This window comes from Myodes glareolus, chromosome 2, assembly GCF_982192425.1.
Source record: "Myodes glareolus chromosome 2, mMyoGla1.1, whole genome shotgun sequence".
Taxonomy (NCBI): Eukaryota; Metazoa; Chordata; class Mammalia; order Rodentia; family Cricetidae; genus Myodes; species Myodes glareolus.
The window spans coordinates 88,597,115-88,620,843 of NC_142027.1; the positions used below are offsets into that span (position 1 = coordinate 88,597,115).

The window sequence follows — 23,729 nt, forward strand, 5'->3', positions numbered from 1 at the left end:
GTAAGAGTTGCCCTGGTCACAATGTCTCTTTACAGCAATTAGAAACCCAAGCTAAGACATTTGGCTACCTTTCTCCTACAACCCAGAATCCCCTGCCCAAGGATGGCACCGCCCACAGTGCACATTGGGCCCTCCTGCATCAATTATTAATCAAGAAAATGCCTCACAGCCTTTAACCCCTAGGTCAATCTGATGGAAAGTGTTATTCTCAGTTGAGGTTGCCTCTTCCCACATGATTCTAGCTCATGCCAAGTTGAATAAAAAAACAAACAAACAAACAAAAAAACCCCAGCTAACCAGATCAGACCTAAGAGAGCCCTCACCAGAGACTGAATGGATGGGTTACCTGATCCTAGACATTAAACCTTCAAAACTGTGATGTAAATAAACCTCTGGTATGTGGTGGATAGAATTATATGGTGCTGGGGTACAAGCTGGAAGCAAGGACACTAGCTATGAGGTGCTTCAAGCCACTCAGAGAGCGAAGACAGCCATCCCTAGTGGAAGCAAGAGATGACCCTGGTGGAAGGTGATTACATCCTGGTGCCTCCAGCGCATAGTGTCAACAGGTCAGATGTTAGCTGTAAGAAAGAAGACTCATGGGTGACTATTTGTTTCTTGACATGAGCATCTTGAAAGACAGGTTTAGCCCTAACTGAGGTGGGAAAGATGCACTGGCAAAACAAGCTGCCAGATCCCCTGAGGTCCCTTGATTCATTCCTTTTCTCGTTATTTCTATGATGAAATGCCATGACCAAAAGTAACTTGTGGAAAAAAAGGATTTATTTGGCTTATATGTCCTGATTAAAGTCCATCACTGATAGAAGTAATAGGAACTCAAGCAGGGCTGGAACTTAGAGGCAGGAACTGAAGCAGAGACCATGGATGGGTACTACTTGCTAGTTTGCTCTTCATGGCTTACTCAGCCTGCTTTCTTATAGAACCCAGGGCCACCAGCCCAGGAGTGGCACCACCCGTAGCCAATTGGAACCTCCTACGTCAATCATCAATAAGAAAATGCCTACAGGCCAATCTTCCAGGAGCATTTTCACGACTGAGTTTTCCTCTATCCAAATGACTATAGCTTGTGGCAAGTTGGCCACAATCAGTGTAACTGGTGAACCTCCATCTCATGTAGAATGAAAGCCAGAGTTTGTAGGGCTCTGTGTGACTGAATCCAAACCCTTACCCTCTAGTTACGTCTATTTCCATTCTGTACTCCCTCTGGCAGCCACACTGACTCTCTTGACAGCGTTTGGTACTATGTTTTCCTCTTCCTAGGAGATCCTACAAAGTCTCACCTAGCTCGTTCCACATCCCTCAACTCCTGGCTCATCTGTCACTTTGTCATAAATGGGACCTGCCTATCCTCCTTCTCCCAGCCTTCCTTGCTGTCTTAGTTAGGGTTTCTATTGCTGTGAAGAGACACCATGACCTCAGTGACTCTTATAAAGGAAAATATTTAATTGAGGTGGCCATTTATGGTTTCAGAGGTTTAGTCCATTATCACCCTGTCAGGGAGCATGCCAGATGATATGGTGCAGCCTACATCTTGGCCAGAAGGCAACAGGAAGGGCACTCAGACACTGGGCAGTATCTTGGGTATAGGAAACCTCACACCCTACTCCCACAATGACACATATCCTCCAACAAGGCCACACTCACTCCAACTAAGTCACACTTCCCAATAGCACCACTCCCTAGGAGCTTATGGGGGCCAATGACATTCACTATTACACTGGCCTTGGTCTTCCTGTAGATGGAGTTTTTCTGTGTTTTGCTTCCCAAATAACCAACACAGAAACTTAATATTACTTATATATGCTTGGCCGATAGCTCAGGTTCATAGCTAGCTAACTCTTACATTTAAATTAACTCCTATTTCTTATCTATGCTTTGCCACATGGCTTGGTACCTTTTTCCAGTACGGCATTCCCATCTTGCTTCTCTCTGCATCTCCCAGTAACTCCCCTGGCTTGCCCTTCTTCAACCCAGCATCCTTAGTTTGGTCACCCCACCTATTCTTCCCAATTGGCTACTGGCCAATCAGGGTTTTATTGAACCAGTTCGAGTGACGAATCTTTACAGTGTACAAGAGGACTGATTATTCCACAGCATCTTCCCTTGTTTGCATACATGGATCTACTAGTCCCTTTCGGATATACTGTTTGTGCTCTTGATAGTCTATCTCCCCTTAGTGCCAGGATTTCTCGACTGTTTCATCCATCATTAGCACCCAAGGGCTAAGGATGGCGTCTGGCTTCTAACAAACAGGTGCTCAGCAAGTATTTGTCAAGTGGGTGCATTTGCACAGCCAGAATTCAAAACCACGTCTGTATCTCATCCCGTGCTCTGAAGCGTCGTGCACCCGGGCAATCATGTCTCATGTCTTTCTCACGTGTCATTGTCCCCACAGCACCCCACCTCCCCAAACTCCAGGCTATCCATGCACTTCACAGTGCCTGCAGACTGCTACTGTGTGTGAGTGTATGATGTGCACACACACACACACCTGGTACCAGCCTTTGCTCCTTGGTAGCAGACAGACAGTCACAGCCTCATCACAGAGGAAACTCTTCCATTCCTAAGACTTCCTGTTACCCCTTTAGGCAAAGAGGTCTTGGACAGAGCCTGAAGGTCCTTCCTTGGGGTGGGAGGGAGGTGTTGAAGCTTGCCTTATGGTCAACTATGTATTCCCAGGGAGACGGACCTTATGAAAAAGGAATACTGTAACAGAGGAAAGCAACTGCCTGTGAGTACCTCAGTTAACTGTCAAGCCTCTAGCGCCGTCCATATTGCTGTTTATTTAAAGCAGGAATGCCTAGCCTCATTTCTGTCGTTAATGAATATGCAAAGGGAAGCATATCTTGGCTAAGGCCACAGGGAACACAGAGCTAGATTGCTCAGGAGTGTCTTGTCTCTGACAAACAGGACCAGGGCTCTGATTTGTAACCTCCACATCCGTGGGGTACCTGATGTGGTGAGGAAAGTCTTGAAGAGCAAGGGGCGAAACACTGGGCAGGGTACGTAAAAGAAGCCTCAAAATGCAGCTGGACTCGGAGGAGGCAAGGGCTGACCTGGAGCACGTTCGCCTGGCTGCTGGCGCCACAGTGAGCCTGCAGCTGTGGCAGCAGCACGTGGGGTCAGCCTGACGCGAAGGGCACAGAGGAAAATCAGTCTCACTTCCTCCAGCACCCTTGTCCCTGAAGACTTGCCTGCTAGCTAATGCGCCAGGAGATCTGAACCGGCACTGGATTCGTTCTCGGTTTCCATGGCGACCACTTAAACTTTTCATCATCTTTCCTTCAGACCTTGGAGAAGAGTTATGCTCTCTGGTTCCCATGGCAACCACTTAAACGGGTATCCTTGTCTGGCTCTATTGGAAGAGAGTCGCTAGAGTTCATGCAAATGAACTTGGATTAATCCCTTTTTCCTTGGGAAATAAAGTAAAATTCAAATAAAGTACCACACCTGCTCAGAAGTTTCAGAACTGGCTTCACAACAAGGAGGGTGAGCAACAAAGGTGTCAAGCTGCTGTTTGAGGCAGGTGCACCGTGTGTCTTTGACACTTAAAGTGCTCACCCAGAGCCTCTGATTAGTTCTGCCATCTTACAAGGCGGGAGGGGTAGACAACTTCTCTACCCAGGGCAGGCTTTCACTATTATGGAAGGGCACACATGACCCTCATCTTAGCTTTCTGTCAATAAATCACCAAAGGTGGCCCCAGACGTGGGTGACAGCCGTGAAGCATATGGAGGTCATATACAAGCTGCCCAGCGCTTCTCCGAGTTCTCTCGCAGGACTCCTAGAATGGATGGCTGGCGTTCTCAACTTTGAGGCTTTGGGCCAGGCCAAATAAAAGAGCTCCAGAGACGTGAGGAGGAAAACGGAGGATGCCCTGTCTACATGTTTAGAACATTTCTGAACTCCATTGCGGGGTTGTTTCCTCAAACTAGCGATGCCAAGAGGCAGAGTAGCGGCAACGTTGAAAACAACAGGTTTCCGCCACAGAGACTTCCCGGTTCTCCTGAGGACTCAGAAAGCCTGTGGCAGAGTTGTACCTGAGCATGGTCTGCTGAGAGGAGTGGTCCATGCCCTTGAAGATGGAGCCTGCATCAGACCGATGGAGCATTCCAGAATGGTACATCCTTCTTTCTCGGGAAAGTGTTGACCTTGGAAGTCATAGTAACGGACACAACACTCAGACAGCTTAACCCTAGCCCAATGGAGTCACCAGCAGTGAGCGGGGAGTGGGGAGCTGAGTGTTATTCTCCAGCCTGCTTTCTCCAAAGTTCTTCTGAGTCACGTGGAACACAGTGGCGATGAAGGGGAATCCAGGTTGCAGGGAGCAGGGACCCTGCTGAGTGTATTGAGGACCCTCTTTCTTCATCCTCAGGTCAGACTCTGGCTGGAAACCCACAGGAGGACGTTGATGTCACCATTTGGATCCTATTGTTGAAGAGATTCTTATATCAACCAATCATCCAGATGAACGTATCTGCCCAAATCAGTGTAGGAAGCAATTCCATGGTTTCCTGATGGAGCCAATGGACACTCAGGGCACTAGTGTTAGCTTCAGACCGTCCTGAGCTCAATGCTTCCTTCTGCCGTTTTCGTTGTGATTTTTTAAATTAGTTTTTACGTAGGTGGGTGTTTTATCTACCTAGTATATGTGCGCCATGTTCCTCTCATGTCCTGTGGAGGTCGGAGAGGGCATTAGAGTCCTGGAACCGGAGCTCCAGGTGATCATGAGGCACTGTCTCAGTTAGGGTTTCTATCGCTGTGGAAAGACACCCCGACCACAGCAGCTCTTACAAAGGGAGACATTTAATTGAGGTGGCAGTTTAAAGCTTCAGAGGATCAGTCCCTTATCATCACAGTGGGACATGGCAGTGTGCAGACAGACACTGCTGGAGAAGGCTCTGCTCTGCATTGATCTGCAGTCAGCGGAAAGTAGACTGCCATACTGAGCGAAACTTGAGCAAAAGATAGCTCAAAGCCCACCGCCACAGTGACACACTTCCTCCAACAAGGCCACACCTACTTCAACAAGGCCACAGCTCCTAAGAGTGCCACTCCTTTTAGGAGCCATTTTTTTTTTTCAAACTGCCACATTCCACTCCTTGGTCCCCAAAGGCACGTAGCCACATCATCTTGCAAAAACGCGTTCAGTTCAACCTCAAAATCCCCATAGTCTATGCGAGTCTCAAACTTATTTAAAAATCTAAAGTTCAAAGTCTCTTCTGAGATTCATGTAATCTCTTAACTGTAATCCTAATCACCTGTAAAAATCAAAATCAAAAAGAAGATCACATGCTTCCAACATATAATGGCACAAGATATACATTACCATTCCAAAATGTAGGGAGCAGAGCATAGTGGGGAAATTCTGGACCAAAGCAAGGCCAAAATCCAGCAGGGCAAACCCCAAACTCTGCATCTCCATGCCTGATGTCAAAACGTTCTTCAGCTCTCCAACTCCTTTCAGCTTTGTTTGACTGCAGCACACTTCTTTCTCTCGGGCTGGTTCCACTCCCTGTTAGTAGCACTTGCTAGTAGGTGTCCCACGGTTCTGGCATCTCCCAACATCTTGGGGTCTCCAAGGCAACGCGGGTGCTGGGAATCATACTCTGGTCCTCTGGAAGAGCAGCCAGTGCTCTTAGGTGCTGAGCCATCTCTCCAGGACAGCTCCATGTTTTCTGGATGGCAGGTGTTCTGTGCTTTCTAGACAAGATTTCTCACAAGAAGGTGGGGACGGGTGTGCTTGCATCACTGAATTTCTGAAAGACTCAAATAAAAGTATTGCTGGCAGGGCCGTGCCACGGGCAATGAAAGCCTAGAAGGCAAATGGCCTTCAAGCTGCCTCTGCCATCCCAGGTGTGCTTCATGTCCCTTTTTAGAAAAGCGAGAAGAGTCTTTTCTTACTCAACGTCGCTTTTACTTTCAGGCTGTCTGGAATTTAACCCTGGAGATGAAAGAGAATACCAGCGTCATTACTGAGACCAAGTCTGGGGCCTTAACAAAAACAGCAGGCCGTCAGGGAATTGAGCGATTGCATTAAGAGACTGTGTCTTGTTTTCCTGTGAATATTTTTAGGGTTCGCAATGGGAGCGACAAACGTCAAGGAAAAGCTAGAAGAAATAAGGAATGTTGGGAAGACTGTCAAGAAAGGGAAAAGCTCAGCATCGCTTGCTCTGCCCCGAAGGCGAACAGAATGCGATCACACTGTGTTCAGCATCCATAAGGGAGTCAAAGCGTTCTCCTTCTGTAGGGAAAAAAACCTGCTGGTGACGGGAGGGATGGATCGACTCGTCAGGGTCTGGAATCCTTATCTGCCTGGGTAAGTTGTCTTTCTCCTACTAGGGATGCCCGTGGTGTAGCCAAGTAAATGGGAATGTGACTGCGGGTTCCTGTGAGGATCTCTGAAAAGTCCCTGTCCAAAATTAGGCTCTCCCACACAGAGTCTGGGACGTTTCTGCTTCTAAGCCTCTAAAAGTTCCCTATAGAGGCTGCTAGAAAGATGGCTCGGTGGTTAAGAGCACTGGCTACTTGTCCAGAGGACCTGGGTTCAATTCCTAGCACCCACATGATTGCTCAAAGTCATCTATAACTCCTGTCCCATGGGATCCAGCTCCCTCTTCTGGGCTTCACATACATGGTGCACAGATATACGTTCAGATAAAGCATCCATATGCGAAAAAAATATTTAAAACTTTTTCATTGTAACTGTTGTGAAATGTAAATCCCAGCAGGACACAGTGGCTATGCCTGCAAAGCCAGCACTTGGGAAAGTGAATCATGACCTCAAGGTTACGGCCAGCCTGAACTACGTAGAGAGACTGTGTCTCAAACAAAACAAAGCAAAACAAAACAAATGTAAATACTTTCCAATGACACAGAGACTACGGGATGTCATTCACCCAGATCTCAGTGTGACTCCCTCTTGTCTGACAGCATCCTGCCTTTAAGGGACCATGATCAGGGGCAGAGTAACTGGAGATTTTACATGCAATGAGTGCATGCTTCGTGTGGCCTCACAGCAGTGGCCCAGTGTCCTCCTGAGGGGCATGGGCTTTAGTCCCATCAGACTGAATAACTCTCTCATGCCTCTGTAAACCATACAGAGTTACCGTAAGAGAACAGGTGTAACTGACATCACAGAAAGTCACAACTGGCCTGTAAGGAGCTGGGATTGGGTCCACTGACTGTCCACGGCTATCACCCCCTCAGTGGGACACTGTCATATGCTGCCCTTCACACAGTAGGCCCTTCTGAGCAGGCCCCCAGAAACACTCCAGCTTTTTGTTTACTTTATTATTGTCATATGTGTGCGGTGTGCACTCCTGCGTATGCTTGTTGGCGTGTCTCTTATGAGTGCCCGTGCACGTGTGTGTGGTCACCTGGGCTGACACTGAGGCTTGTGCTGATTTAGATTTTTGTCACCTCGACATAAACTAGAGTCACCTGCGGAAAAGGAACCCCGGTGGAGAAAATGCCTCCATCGGTGATGGAGTGCGTGACCTGGGAGCTGTAAGCCGAAATAAGCCCTTTCCTCCCCAAGTTACTTTTGGCTGCTATGCTTATCACAGCGCCAGAAAGCCAAGACATGGGTCTTCTCTTCAGCCACCATCTACCTTCTTCATAACAGCAGAGTCTCTCAGTCAAACCCAGAGACTGTGGTTACCACTGGCCCAGCTAACGAGCTTATTTGGGGGGATCCTCTGTCTCTGCCCTCTGAGTGCTAGAATTACAAGCAGGCTGCCACTCCCATCCAACATTTCTGTGGGTTTGGGGATCTGAACTCCATTAGTCATGCCTGCTGCTTGCACAGCAAGTGCTGTATCCACTGAGTTCTCCCCAGTTCTACCTTCTTGATTATATATTGAGACCTACTGTGTAGTGCATCATCTGTAATCCATCCAGCATCTGTCCTTGCTGGCCCTTGCATCAAGTCCACTCATCAGTGAAGCCCCCGGAGCCCAGAGAAGCAAGAACAGAGTCAGAGTCCCACAGGCAGGCCTGTCATTTCCCAGAGACATGCTGCGAACAGGGAAGTAGGGCACCTACTTGATCTTTGGGTTCGGGTGAGCACAAATCACGTCGGCTATGCCCAGGTTGCTGTCTGGGTCACTCTCTTTGGCATCTGTGGAGATCCACAAGGTGACCCTGTTCCCATCCATGGCACAGGTGATAGCCAGGACTATAAGGCACAGTGGGCAAGCATATAGAACCTGGCTGTGCCTCTGTGACTCCCCAGCCAGGAGCTTCTCCTAACCACCTGCAACAGACTCGATTTTCCCATGTATAATGGTGACAAGATTCTCACCCTCTGGGGTAATAACAAAGATAAAAAAAAAATAACAAGGCTGAGAGCAAAGCAAGAGCCATCATAAAAGTGAAAGGCAGTTTTCTGCCTGCGTCTGTTATGGTCAGAAGCAGGTGTGTGCTCTCTGCCTTAGCCTCAGCCAGGCTTCTTTTCTCTCTATCTCCTGACCCTCCCAGAGGACCCAGCCATGATGTCCCTCAAGGTCGCTTTAAAATAGCTTTTTATTGCAGAGCCCAGATTTGAACGCTGTTCCCTCAGATGGGCCTGTAGAAAGTGCCCGTGTGTCCCGGCATCCAGTCAGGACTTGATTATAAGTCTAAATTTTCTTTGGGTCCCCATAAGGTTATCAGCGCCCCCAACCAGCAGGAAGTAGCCTGAAATACTACGCCCACATTCCCAACAAATGGACTATGGGTATTTTCCTTTGTTTAAAAAAAAAAAAGAGGGAAATGGTGTGGGAGAATTGTCTGTATTCTGTCAATCATATTTTAATAAAGGGTCTACAGACCCTTCCTTGCCTGTTCCTTTTATGCAGCTGTTGTTAGCATCTGGAGAAATGGAGCCCCAGGCTTCCGCTCACCCCGAGGTCTGTTGCTAAAACCGCTTATTATTTTGCCTCAATCCTTTTATTACCCGAAATACATACTTGTGTAATATCAGAGGGAAGCAGAAGCCTCCTCCAGGCTGAATAGAACTGCCAGATCCAGGCCAAGCTGAGTTGCATTTTAAAAAGAGAAACAAAAACAGCAGATAGACTGGCTTTGTGTTCATTTGTTCTTTTCTTTCTAGAAAACCAACAGGTGTGCTGAGAGGCCACACGGCTGCTGTGGTATATGTCCACGTATCTTTGGAAGAAAATAAAGTGTTTTCCATGTCTGCTGACAACACTGTCAAGGTCTGTCCCTCCCCCGCTTTGATGCATGCATCCTTCAGGCAGGTTTTATTCATTTGTTTGCTTGTTTGCTTATTTTTGAAATATGGTCTCCCACCATGGTCCAGAATGGCCTGGAACTCTCCCTGCCTTAACCTCCCAAGCAATTCGCTTGTCTCCATCTTTGGCAATGTGAGGGGTTCTGCCTTGGCAAAGGTTCACGCAGGGTTTAGATGTGTGCATTTGCTTCAGGAGGGGTGTGTATATGTGTGTATGTCTCTGTGAGTCTACATAAGTGTCTGTGTGTGTCCCTGTGCTTGTGTGTATGTTTCTGTATATATATGCATGTACATGTGTGTGTTTGGGTATTTGTGGATGTGTGTCTGTGTCTGAGTCTGTGCACACGTGCACAAGCAGTTGTTGTAAACTGTCCATGTTGGTGCACAGGGCCGTATGTAGCCCTTCCAGCATGTGGGCCCCTGTCCGTACACAGTCCAGAGAGCTCCTTGTCCCAATCACTTCCCTGCGTGTCTGGAAGACAGATAAGTAGAACTGGGAATTCTGCCCCTGGCCATCAGTGGCTACCTCTTATTTTGCAATGCACGCTGGACATGTGCCTTCCTGAAATGCTACCCATGAGCCTCAGAACTTAAACATTTCTGACCTAGATGGAGGCAGTGACATCATGGTTTGGCTTTGTTTGCCTTCATATACTGAACATCCTGTCTACATCTAAGACTCGGTCATCCTGTGACCTCTGTAGTGTGCTGGGTGCTTTTTGTTTTGTTTTGTTTTGTTTTAATGCAAAAAGCAGTCTGACTGGCTCCCTTCCTCCATCATTACTCTTGTTTCTTCAGAGGATAAGGCCAGGCTTCATAGCCCATCTGCCTACTGGGCTGTTGGGGGCCACAGGGTAGGAATTTGAACTAAATTAGTAGGAGGTGGGGGATCTTGTCCAGAGAGAAAAAAGGAGGGAGGAAAGAAGGGGGAGAGAGAGAGGGAGAAAAGGAGAAAGAGAGGAATAGCTTTATGACCTTGGGTTAGGCATTAGTTTCTAAGAAATGACACCAGAAGTTCAAGAAACAAAAGAAATTAGATTAGGTTTTGTAAAATTAGAAACATCTGTGCTTCATAGGGCATCATTAATATGAGAAATAGATTAACTTGCACAATGGAGGGGATATTGCATACCACATACTGATAAGGAACTTGCATCAAGAATGGAAAGAACTTTTAGAGCTTAGTAGCAAAAATACTGAGAGCCAATTGAAACATGGACAGAAGATTTGAGTAGACACTTCCTCAAAAGTGGCCAATCACGGCATACGGCGCTTAACATCATAGTTACAGGGAAATGGAGACCAAAACCACAGGAAGATATCACTTCACACTCATGAGGATGGGTAAAATTTTTTTAAAAAAAATAGCAGAGGCCAACATGGTATACTGACAGAATGAGAAGAAATTGAAACCTCTATCTATTCGTATCAAAAAATGCTATTTTTTTTAAAAAAAAATCATCTTATCAGTTCTTGAGTGGTAAATAGTTAACATATGACTCAGAGCTCCCACCCCAAGAGAACTAAAAGCATGCATTCCTCAAAAATGTCCTTATCAGTGCATATAATAGCTTTATTTGTCATAGTGAAAAGATAGATGCAACTCAAGTGTTCAGCAACTAATAAATGGTAAAAAAAAAAAATGAAATGAAAGCAGTGCATGTGGGAGCAAAAGAATGAATCCCTGTCCACATTGTGACATGGATGAACCTTAGAGGTGTGATGTTAGATAAAAGTCATCAAAGCCACATGTTGTCCTGCTTCTTCTATTTGTATGAACCGTCCAGAAGAAACCAGGAACCGAAGTGTGGACAGAATACAGAAAGGCTGACAGTGGGCATGGAGGTCCTGAAGGGGCTGATGGGATAGCCTGGCTGTACCCTGGTCATGGCTCTGAAACTCTGTGGCTGTGCTGAAACCCCCTGAACATTCAAAGTGTGAATTTTGTGATAGACGAGTCCCGTTTCAATAAAGAAGTTTTTAAGGGAGTGAGGCCAGAGAAGACTCAAGAGTGACACCAAGGTTTGGAATCCAAGCCAAGCTCAGAGACAGGGAATGTGTCAAACAAGGGGCCTTAAGACCAGGAACACGGCTTTGGATGTGTTGGACAGGGTCTACCCAAGCTTAGGGGTGTGGCCAGGACTGGTGGTATAAAAGGGGGCATTGTTAGCAGTTAGATAGAATCTTCAGCTCTGGACCGAGTAAGAGGACAAGAGTAAGGAGGAACGAGCAGAGAAAGCAAAACTCTGCCGAAGATGGTGTGCCAGGCCAGTGATGTGGTCCAAGATGGCCCTCACACAGTGAGCAGGGTCCGTCCCGCAGAGAGACAGACAGTGGGTATCTACACAACGAGGCGTGGAGACTACAGCCAGTGCTTTATCTGGGGCCCTAGTGCAAGCCATTCAGTTCTCTGAGCAAACTTGATTAAAGTGAGGAGATTTATGAACTCCACTGTTTGATTTATTTTGAAAATCAAATTCACCTGAAGGCTTCATCCAAAGTCCCCGCGTGGAGGACTCCGAGTTTTTAGTGAGCTTTTCTTTCTCCCTGTTGAATCTTGCAGCTCTTGGAGAATCATAATTTTGTATGTGGGGACATGTCTTCCGTCCTATTTTCTTTCCCCATCCTCTTTCCGTTTTCTTCCAATCTCAACTTGTGATTACAAGATTAGCATCTCGCCGGTGATGAGTCAGGCATATTGAATAGCTTCCCAATGTGTGTTTAAAATATATTGAAATCCCATCTTGGAAATATGGTGCGTAAGTTATTTCAGACTGCACTATTCCTATCGAATAACAGCTAATCAACTAGGCGCCAAATAGCTCGATTCCCAGCATGCTGAGCAGATAGTCTTCATTCTTTGAATTATTTTTCAGCCCAAATATTTTACTCCTCCAAATCATGGGGACATACAAACATTTCAGGAGGCTGCTGGCTTCTGGCATTCTCTAACGGGGAATAAAGTGGCAGATTCAGATTGCCTTTTTCATTTGGAATTCTCTATAAAATCCTCCATAAGCCACAAACAGGGCTGCCGTTCGTCAACTGGAATTAGAATTCAGGGAAAGTTAATTTTTCTAAGGAAGGTAGCGTGGCGTGCTAGCTAGCATAACATGGAAAGCTCTCTTAAGCACATCCCAGGTTTTCTCCAGGCTAAGATAAGTTTCTTTCTGTCCATTTTAACCCAGCGCCCGCGATTCTGTAAGCAACCGCTCCCATTTGAGGGCTGGCATCTCCCCGGTTAGGGGACCAGCCTCTTCATCCAATGTCAAGAGGCAGGTAGATAAAGAGGGACCTGCCACCTGCAACTTCAACCACCTCTTCTCACACTCTGTGCCAAGTTCACGGCCATGATGGGCTAGTGGGCAGTGGCGCATGTCTCAGTTGGCTGCTCTCCTGCCAGCAACAATTCTGCAAGTGGACGAAGATGTGCGGATTTGGGAGTGGGCAGGTGACAGAAAGCTTCGGAGACAACCCGGAGTTTAAACTCAGAAATCACAAGCCAGGTACTTGGAGCAAACCACTCAGTCCTCCTGAAATGACTGAGGTCTGGAGTGGTTTACTCTTTCCCAAGATGGGAAGGAGTGTAGAGTAATTGACAATTACCGTGTAGAGTAATTGTCCTTCTTAAAAGCCACGCATAGACGGGGCTCAGTGCACAGTGGTTTATTCTGTGAGACTGATGTCAGCCCAAGAGACATGGGTGGAAGTCAGCAGGGTAAGCGCCATGGAGGGCTTGTTGGCCGCAGAGGTCGTCACTGGGTGAACGGGTAAGCAGCAGTAGATGCTGACCTCCTCCTGAGGCCCTGCTCACGGCAGAGAGCTGTTCTCCTTCCGATGTCACCTGCGCTGGCAGTGGCTGTTTTTAGTTGGGGAATTCGATGGCAATTCGATGACTCAGTCTATATGTCTACGGAACAAGTGTCTCGGCACCTTTCCTTCATGGGTCTTAGGCACCCACTCATCCTACCTGAGATGACTTTTTCCCAGATTCCAGAATTTCCTTTGTCCCCCTTGGGAACCATTTCCTAGTGCTCTAACAAAATACCCGAGACAAACCAATTTACCAAAGAGCCCAGGTTAGTTCAGTTCACGGTTCTAAGGCTAGGAAACCCAAGAGCAAGACACTGGCATCTAATTGTGGTCTTCTTGCTGTGTCAGTATCGTAAGAAGCAGCACATGGTCAGGCAAGGCAAATATGCCAGCTTGGGTCTCCCTCTTTACTTTCCGATACAGTTTAGGTGCCCAGCAGGGAGCCCATGGTCCTGCACACGCTAGGCAGGTACCACCAAGCTATACCCCCTAGTTCTGCCTTTCTCTTCTCATGGAGCCACTGACTCCATTCTGGGAGCCCTATCCACATGACCTCACCGAATCCCAACTGCCTACCTTTAGATACTCTGAACATAAAAACTTAGGGGCTGAGCTTGCAGTAGAGACTTTGGGAAGCATGTTCAAATCATGGCACCTCAGGCCAGGAAGTGAGAAGAGATCAATGAGCCAAGTCTTCGGGCAACAGGAGAGCTCGAAACAACTGTGCGGGTTAACTTTCCAGCCAGCAAGATGAGAGAGGGGAAGGGCTGCCCCTTCTGCAAGCCACTCTTGGGATCGCCCTTTTCGTGGGGCGTCAATGCTGGGGCCCACGCTGACTTCACAGGAGTTACAGACCCACGCGGATCCAGGCACGACCAGTTTGCTAAGAGCTCAGAGAGCAAGTGGAAAATAAGCAGCATGCAATTCAAAGACTTAGAGTGCAGCTTACAAGACAAAGACTTCAAAGGGCTAGTGTTTGGGAGCTGAGCCAAGGAGAAGACAAAGCTCTGCCCTGCCCAGGCTCATGAGCTCACTCTTGTTAGATTTCCCCGTCTTGGCTACTTCTTAGCCTGTAAATTCAGAACTTTGCTTGGAGCCAACGGATAACATCTGCCTCCCAAAGCTGGCTTACGAGAGCACTAGTGTGAGGCCGGAGAGATGGCTCAGTGGTTAGGGACGTGTATTGTTCATGCAGAGGATCTAAGTTCAGTTCCCAGCATCTACATCAGGTAGCTTACAACGGCTTGTAACTTCAGCTCCAGGGGGTGCCTCTAACCTAGGAACATGCACATACATAGACATGTGCACATGTTCATGTAGAGGCCTAGTCACCGGCACAGAACTATTGGGAGGTGGTGGAACCTCTAAGAAGTGGGGCCTAGTGGGAACTCTTCAGGTTGTTGGGAGCCTGGTCTGGAAGGGGACAGTGAGACCTTGTCCCCCTCCTTGTTCTCTTGCTACCTGGCCGTAGGGTGAGCAGGTTCCTGTGCCCTTCCCCCCCTCCCATGCCCCTGCCACAGGCCTAAAAGCAGCAAGGCCACCATGACTATAGATTAGATTCTCTGGACATATGAGTCAAAAGAAACCTTTCAGTAGTGATATTTTGTTTACGATCTAACAAATAAAGCTTCCCTGAAGATCAGAGTGCAGAGCTAAGCCACTAGTTAGGCATAGAGGCCAGGAAGTGGCAGCACACACCTTTAATCCCAACACTCAGAAGACAGAGGCAGATGGAGCTCTGTGAGTTCAAGGCCGCCCTGGGCTACATGAAATTGTATCTGTCTAACCGAGAAATAGATCCCACACAAAGGTGATCCCAGCACTTGGGGTCACATGCCTTTAATCCCAGCACTAGGGAGGTGGAGACAGGAGGAATACGGCTGGGAGAGAGGAATCTAGCATGAGAGGAGGCAAGAGCTCAGTCTGAGGATTCCGTCTGAGATGCAGTCTTGAGGTTTCACAGAGACAGCAGCAGTCTGAGGCTTTGTAGAGGCAGGATCGCCCCTTTTGTCTGAGCATCGGTAGGGGTAAGAACTCTCTAGTGGCTGGCTGCTCTGCTCCTCTGATCGTTCAGCATTAGCCCCTGTATCTGACTCTGGGTTTTTAGTATTAAGATCAATTAGAATCCGTGCTGCACCCTTTCCTCTATCTAAGTTTAGTTTTGAAGGTGTTCATAATAGTGATGGAAAAGCTGACTCACACGGGTAACTATAGCAAAGCACCAGAGGCAGAGTGGGTTAAATAGCAGAAATGTACTAGCTTATGTTGTCATTTATATAAGTGGGTGTGCAGTCCCCTGGCAGGTGGGAGAGACTGTACAGCGGCGGCGGGTGACCCCAGGCCTCGGTGGGTCCCCTTGTGTGGGAGACTGCGGTATACGCAGTGCAGATACGCCATGCAGAGAGAGTTGAGGGTACAGAGTTTATTTAGTGGGTTATGGAGGGGGAATGGAAGGGGATAAGTGGGGGATGCGGAGAGGAGAGAGAAAGGCAGAAGCTGCCTCTCCAGAAGAAGGGCAGACAGACAGACAGACAGACAGACAGACAGAGAGGGAGGATTGGAGAGTAGATGGGAGATCCGCTTGCTCACTTGCTTGGTGGAAGGGTAGGGGAAGTCGGTGAAGCTTGTCTCTTAAAGGAACAGGGTACCCAGCTGACAGACCAAGCCAGCAGATTACAACAGCTTTTAGTTTGGAGGCTAAGAGTCCAAGATCAAGGTGTTGGGCGGGTTGGGTCCTTTGGAGGGCTGTGAAGGGGGTTGGACCCAGGCCCCTGACTACCTCCTGGTAGGCTTCTGGCAGTCCTGGTATTCGGTTGTGGATGTACTGCCCCAAGCTCTCCCATCATCTTCATGTGCTGGCTTCCCATTGTCTCTCTCTCACTCTCCTGCTCTTGCAGAGTCACATGTTGTATTGGAGTCCAGCGTGCTCCGGGATGGCCTCATCCTCAACCACTACTTGTAGCTCAACAACCCATTTCCAAATTGAGCCCCATCCTGAGTAACTGGGGTTATTTGCATATGCAGGGAGGTTAGTCGTTTACCCATAACAACAAGTGAAGGGAACCAGGACTCAGAGCAGTTAACACACTGTGGGCGCCTGTCAGCTCATAGGGCGACCATTGCCTCTCTGATGGTCATGGTCTCCCCAGTTTTGTGTTTGGCCCAACCATGCAGCCCTCACCATCTCACAGTCTGCTAACAGAATGCCAGTGCCATGGCCTAATTTACAAGCATAACAATGATTGACAGCAGTATTATTCTCGCCATGCTATACCAATATAATATTTTACCCACTTCTCTAAACACTCCGTTCTTTAGTCAAGTTTCTAAATTTCTCTAATCAACACTATAAAATAGGCAGCATTTTTGTCTCCCTGTTTTACTAACAACACTGAGTGGAAGAGTTAGGAAATTGTGTGAGGCTACCCAGGCACTAGGGGGGACCACTTGGTTTCCAGCACAGGTAAAGGGACTCTAGGCTGCCGCGTCCTCAAACAACAGTCACACAGGAGTCTGTTCCATGCATCCTCCAAATATCTGCCCAACAACTGGGTTGGTGGTGTATTCTTGTATTAGGAACTGGGCACAGAGGACTGGAGAGATGACTCAGTGGTTAAGAGCATTGGCTGTTCTTCCAGAGGACCTGGGTTTACTTCCCAGCACCCACGTGGCACCTCATAGTTGTCTGTAACTTCAGTTCCAGGACACCTGACACTCTCATACAGGCAAAACACCAATGCACATAAAAAAGGAAGGAAGGAAGGAAGGAAGAAATAAAGAAAGAAAGAAAGAAAGAAAGAAAGACGTGAGGAAGGAAGGAAGGAGGAAGGAAGGAAGGAAGGAAGGAAGGAAGGAAGGAAGGAAGGAAGGGAGGGAGGAAAAAAAGAAGGAAAGAAGGAAGGAAGGAAGGAAGAAAGAAAGAAAGAAAGAAAGAAAGAAAGAAAGAAGGAAGAAAGAAAGAAAGAAGGAAGGAAGGAAGGAAGGAAGGGAGGGAGGAAAGGGAAGAAAGAAAGAAAGAAAGAAAGAAAGAAAGAAAGGAAGGAAGGAAGGAAGGAAGGAAGGAAGGAAGAAAGAAAACTGGGAACAGGTTTGGTTACTGGGCTACCACAAATCAGACCCATGACATCAGAGCCTCCTGAAAGCTGGGTCCATGGAGAAGGGGGGTGACTGGCCATGTCCTTATGGGAAGAATAGAGCCTCAAGACTCATGGTCACGATGGTCCCTTCTCTCTGATCGCCTTTCACACTCCCGTGATTGAGGGGGAACCAGGGCTGTAGGCCTCGCTGTCTTCTCCACAACGGTGGAGTTGGACTCCTGCCAGCATTTCGACTTTCGGCAGGGGTGGACATGGGGTAGAGGTTCAGCTTGGCCAAGTCAAGCCGGACCCCACGGCAGGCGACAGCTGCGGAAGCACAGCAGACGTGCAAAGAGTACCACTAGCTGAGCGTGTGGCACACACAGGATTTAGAGTCCGAGGCCAGCCTGGGCTATGCAGGGAGATCCTAGCTAGGAAAAAGAAGAAAACCTATTTCTCTCCCCCATCTCCTCCACAGATCTGGGATCTGGAGACCCATGGCTGCTGCTGTACGGCATCTTCCAAAGCCAGTGGCATCAAGGGAGAACTCACAGCCTGCCTCTACCTCCCTGGACCTAGAACCCTGTGCGTGGCCACAGATACCCTGGCTTTTCTTCACCTGAAAGTGGGGTATGGAGCTCTCTGTCCTCTGGGCTTTGTTTGCAGAATGTTCTAGAGGGTGCTAGAGAATTCCAGTGCCATGGTCAATGCTCTACCATTCAGGTCCCAGGCTCTGAACCTGCAGCCCCAGGCCTCTGACCTTTAGCTTATATTTGGTGAGGCCCTTTGAACTCCCACACTGGAGTAACCTGGACTATTCAGAAGTGATTTCGCCCTGGGCCTATCCCACCCACCAGCCTTAAGTGTACAGTACATAAAGATTTGTTACATGGGGACAGAAGCTGAGCAGACAGAGACCGGGGGGTCTGGTATTCCCACAATACTGTTGCTTCTGCCCTGCCCCATGTCTTAGACCCCCACCACCCATTAAACAATCCAGCCATACAGGGAGCACACACCCAAGTGACAAGCCAGGGCTGGAATGGGGACCTCTGAGGATTCTCTTCCCTGGTGCCTGGGCCAGTAATGCCTTGAGGGTAGAGTCTCCTGGATTCCACATGTTTTCTAGCTTCCTTGACACCCCAAAACCCCACCCAACCCCCAGCTATAGTGTCATTGCATCCTTGACAAAGAATCTAGTGGCCACTTTCCTCTGGGGGAGGGCAGTCTTCTGGCTTCTCCGTGCTCCTTCCCCCTGATGAGATGAATCAAAGGAGAAATGAAACCCTACGTTATAAAACAGAACACACACAGACATAGAGACACACAGATTGGCTCACACAGAAATTCCCTAGAAACAAAAAGAAAAAAATGAAAACTATAAAATAAAAACAAAAGACCTGCAGGGTAAGAAAAAAGAAAGAAAAATGCCCAGACAAAGCGTTGTGGGACAGAGACGCCACTGAGTTTGTTTTGGGCTGGCCATCTTCTGCTGGACATGGACGGGCCCTGGCCTGAACAGTGGTTCATATACCAAGTGAAACTTCTTTAGAGAAAACTAAGTTTTCACTTGGTTATCAATCAGAGACAGCTCCTGGGGTAGGGATGTGGGCTCAGCGCTGGGATCCCGTCAGGTCCTGTGCAGGCTGCACAGTCTCTGTGATCCTCCAGGCGTCAGTCCTGGTGCGCTTAGAAGGCCTGATTTCCTGCCGGTTCTCCATCCCTCCAGTTCCTCTTCCACAGAACCCCTTGATCTGCGAGAGGAGGGATTTGATGGAGACATCTCATTTAGGGGCGTTCCAAGGCCTCTCGCTCTCTGCACACCGTCCAGCTGTGGTCCCCATATTTATTCCCATCTACTGCAGGAGGACGCTTCTGATCTACGAGCATTGCAGAATGTCATTAGGAGTCGTTCTGTTGCCCTGTTCCTTTAGCAGAGCTGTGGTATTTGCTTTCCCCTAGGTCCCTAGTTTCTTGGCCATCTAGCAGTATGAGGGATGGGTTCCTTCTCATGGGAGTGTATTGTGTCTCTAGGGGATTTCTGCGTGTGCCAATTTGTCTGTCTCTACATCTATATATTGTTTCTTGTACTTTTCCTTTGGTTGTTTGTTTTTCTGTTTATTTTTTGCATGCTTTGTCCCATTCAATTTTGTTTACTTATTTTCTTAGATGCCTGTTTGTTTTCTAATGAGAGGGTAGGAAAGGATGTGGATTTGGGTGGATGGGGAGGTGGGGAAGACCTAGGAGGAGCTTGGAAGAGCTGGGGCAAGGGAGAACCACAATCAGAATACTTTGCATGAAAAAAATTCAAACAAACAAACAATTAAAAAAGCACAAGAGGCCAGGGAGGTGGTCCAACAGTTAAGAGCACTTGCTACTCCTGCAGAGGACTCAGGATAAGTTTCCAGCATCCGCATTGTGTCTCCATGGCTCATGGCTACCTGTAACTCCAGTTCCAGGGGATCCTCTTCTGTAAACACGAGGCACCCATGTGATGCACATACATGCGTGCAGCCAGATCACTCAGATACATTTAATTCATTCATTAATTAATCTCAAACAAACAAAAAGAAATGCACTTTCTGATACCCATTCCCACAGTCTGTAAGAAAGCATCCTCCATGCCTGCACTAAGAGCCCCAGAGGCTATGGAATAAGCCACACCCTTCTGTGGAGAAGGAGCTGTCCCTGATTTGCATATGTGAGTGGTTGGGTGCTTGACATATGCTTTCAGTACTGCAAGGTTCTCTGTAATCCAAACACTTGGCCCTCGTCACAGTCGGCCTAGCCTAAGCGTGGCTCATTCTTCGTTTGTTATGTTTGTGTGGACAATGGGAATCAAACCCAGGTTATCTGGAAGAACAGCCAGTGCTTTTCACCTCTGAGCCATCTCTCCAGCCCCACATGGCCCACTCTTAATCCTGTTATTCCCCCTGGCTTCACACCACACCCTCCTCCTCCCTGCCACGTTTTCATTTTGTCCTGCTTTTACCAGCGTTCAGCAGTTCTGAGAATCCAAAGCCAGAATTCACTGCCCGAGAGCAGGATGCAGAAAATCCTTACAGTGACTGTCACAGCCCGCGGATTTCAGATACTGTCTCACAGTGGTGACTGGATTCCTGTGCCCCAAATCAAGACTTTTTGCCTTCCCCTTGTTTTCTCTTGATGGAACAGAGGCACGGAGGTCGGGGTTCTTAATCCATTTGTTATACCTCAAAAGCCAAACTGCAAATGTGAAGAGCTCATTTCAAGAGAGCTGGAGGTGGCTCAGTGGTCAAGAGGATGCATTGCTCTTGCAAAAGACTCAAGTTCAATTTCTAGTATCCACACTGCGTGGTTCACAACTGCTTGAAACACTAGTGCTAAAGGACCTGACCCCTCTGGCCCCTACAGGCACCTGTACTTGTGTACATAAGCCCACACACGGATACCCACATACACATAAATAAAAATAGCTTTTAAAGTAACTTTGTGGAAAAGCAAACACACATCACATTATCGCGAGTGGCCTTGGTCTCGGCCATCCACTCTCTTTCTAACCTCAGTGACGCCATGCAGCCAGCTAGAATGGCTCAGAAAACTCAAATAGAGCCACAGCAAAATGGTTGGGACAGCCAGGCTCCCGAGCGCTCTGGAGTGTTTCACTCAGGATGCCAAAACAGCCTGCTTCCAGGGGAACCTTCTGCCAATCAAATTGCTGATTGTTCTGCATGACAGAATTGTGTAGAACAAACAGCCCGCTTGATTGATTTCTTTTGGAATGCGATGCCGTGATGGGAAGTCTGCTTCGTGGTCGACTCAATCTCGAGTGCTAACACGTAGCTGCCCGGTTGTGACCCTGTCCTAGCCCACCCCATCCCTGCTGTCACTCAAGAGCTGTGCAACCCAGAGTTACCTAACCCTCCTTTGCCTAAGCACCTCCCACAGCAACTGGGAAAGGGGTCAGGTCAGCAGCCTGGCTCTGAGTTTTCCCTTCTTTTCCTTTGTTCCTCCATTCTGTGGACTTCTTGCTCCTCCAGTCTGGGTCAGACGCCCCCTTCCTCCCGCTGCCTGCCACACACACCCCTCCTAAAGCCTCAGGACAGGCTGCTTCTCCTTAGAGAGTAGTCTGAGCATCATGCCCGAGACGCTTGTAGAGTCACTGCAGAAGAGGTCGGGAGGTGGCAGGGAGACCGCACATGGAATTAACGCTTGGTATTACATCCACCACATGCCAACAGTTATATCCCTTCCCTCATAATTATTCCTCACATTTCCAGAAAAGATTGGATTTTGCAGATGAGGAAATCAGGCCACGGAGCTTGGATTGCTCTTGAGGGCTGGCCTCCCAGAGGCAGTGTAGGGAAGCAGACTCTGGTTGTGCTGCTGTGCACCTGAGTACCCACAGCCTCACAGCAGAGGGCCAGCTGCGGCCTGATTGGCCTCATCACTGCAGTGATTAAGAAGCGGGGCCGTCTGGGCACACGGATTCATAGTGTGCTAATTCGTTGATGTGCGTTTGGGAGGAAATCTAAATTCTCAGCACTCCAGAGCATTCCACAAGTCATCCAGCCACACCCCTGGCCTTAAGAAGAGACACATAGCCCTGTGTGGCGGCACACACCTGTGGTGCTGTTCTTGCTCAGGAGACAGAATCAGAAGGATCTTGAGTTTGAGGTCAGCCTGAGCTACAGGAGAGCCAGTCTCAATCAATCAAGCAATCAGGCAAGCGGTCGGAAGTGCATGCTCTCTGTTTTCTTCTTTAGCAGTCATTAAAGCTCACCGTGTGTCAATCACGTGTTCTGAGAGTGCCTTATCCTATGTGCGCTGTTCTAAAAGGATGTCACGTCTCTCTTCCTATTCCTATTCTCTGTGTCCTAGTTAGGGCTACTATTGATGTGACGAAACTCTATGACCAATGCAGCTTGGGGAGGAAAGGGTTTATGTGTCTTACACGTCCACATCACTGTTCATCATCAACAGGAACTCAAGCAGGGTAGGACCCTGGAGGCAGGAGCTGATGCAGAGGCAGGCCACGGAAGGGTGCTGCTTACTGGCTTGCTCCCCATATCATACTTGCTCAGCCTACTTTGTTATAGAACCCAGGACCACTCGCCCAGGGATGGTCTCCCCCACAATGGCCTGGTCCCTCCCCCATCAATCACTAAGGAAATGCCCAAGAGGCTTGCCTACAGCCTGATCTATGGAGGCAGTTTCTCAGTTGAGCAATCCTTGCTCTTTGATGACTCTAGCCGGTGTCTAGCAGACATAAGAACCAGCCAGCACACCCTGTTATACTTTAAGGCAGCGTTACTACCCCTAAATTGTAGGTTAGAGAGTGGAACTTTGAGCAGTTAGGCAGTATCCCCAGGTCCCTAGATCCATCATTTGAGCCCCAAGTCTCTCCTGATGGTCACTATATAATGGAGCCGTAGACAAGGCCCCTGCTGGGTGTCCCTGGCATGCAGTCACCTCAGCTCTTCCTTGTCTCTGTTTTTCATGAGCAAGATCTGTCCCAGAGCCCCACCTGGTGCGTTCCCACCAAGAGCCTGTGGTGTGTTGCAGGTACAACCCAACCTTCAGGCACGTGGTCAGCTGCTGTGAAGCATCCGTAAGTACTCGCTCGTGATGTCTTAGCATCGACACACTTGTGGAGTTGCCTTGCCCCTCCACCTTCCCGTTAAAGCGGAGCAGTGTGTTTCTCGGAATCAACAGTGGGGTGGACATTCAGTTCTGCTCTGTTAATGATCCCAGATCTTTCAGACAGTCTTCGCTCAGAGTCAAGTGGAAGAGCCTGCTGTCTCCCCAGTGGGTCCCAGTAGGAGTTCTTTGGGAGGACCATCTATCCTGAGAGTATTATATCCTTGAGATTATCTTGTGTGTTCTAAAGCAAATACTTCTCTCGGATTGTTTGAAACGCTAATCTGCTCAGAGGACTTGGGGAAGAGGCTCTAAGCCTACCTCAGAGGAGCCGTCCCTGGGGTGGGGACTGACTTCAGCCATCAGGACAGAGGATATTGGACTCCCTGGGGGAGGACTCTCATCCAAGACATCTCATTCCAGGATGGGCCTGGAAGAGACTAGAATCAAGAGCAATGGTGCTGAGGGAGACCTGAGGACTGGGAGTTTAGAAGGCACAGGAAATGGACCCCACTGTCACAGGTTCTTTTCCAGTAGCTTCAATAAAATAGCCTGACAAATGCAACTTCAGGGACCGGGGTGGGGGGCTGAGGGGGTGGGGACTGAGGGGGTGGGGAGGTGAGGAGGTGGGGAGGTGAGGGGGTGGGTATTTCAGTTACAACCCATTGTTGCCAGGAAGTCGACACAGCAGAAGCTGCAGACAGTGGGTCACGGGTCACTGCCTCCACAGTCCAGAAGTGTGAGCATAGTTCACACTGCCTTCCCTTCACAGTCCAGAAGTGTGAGCCTAGGTCACACACATCTCATCTGCAGTCCAGAAGTGTGAGTGTAGTTCACACCATATCCACATCCACAGATGTGAGCTCAGATCCCATTGCCTCCACAGTCCAGAAGTGTGAACTTAGGTAAATCACATCCACAGTCCAAAAGTGTGAACTTAGGTAAATCACATCCACAATCCTGAA

At 48.4% G+C, this 23,729-nt stretch overlaps 1 protein-coding gene across 1 annotated transcript in view; it reads left to right on the forward strand.

The window, feature by feature from the left end:
* LOC125390412 (cilia- and flagella-associated protein 337-like) overlaps positions 1–23,729 on the forward strand; it is a 118,001-nt gene that overhangs the window by 67,729 nt on the left and 26,543 nt on the right. The window contains exons 13-16 of the mRNA XM_087902726.1: positions 6,097–6,340; positions 9,116–9,221; positions 17,624–17,775; positions 22,633–22,735. Of these exons, the coding sequence (XP_087758852.1) occupies positions 6,097–6,340; positions 9,116–9,221; positions 17,624–17,775; positions 22,633–22,735 (605 nt within the window). The remainder of the gene's footprint in view (positions 1–6,096; positions 6,341–9,115; positions 9,222–17,623; positions 17,776–22,632; positions 22,736–23,729) is intronic.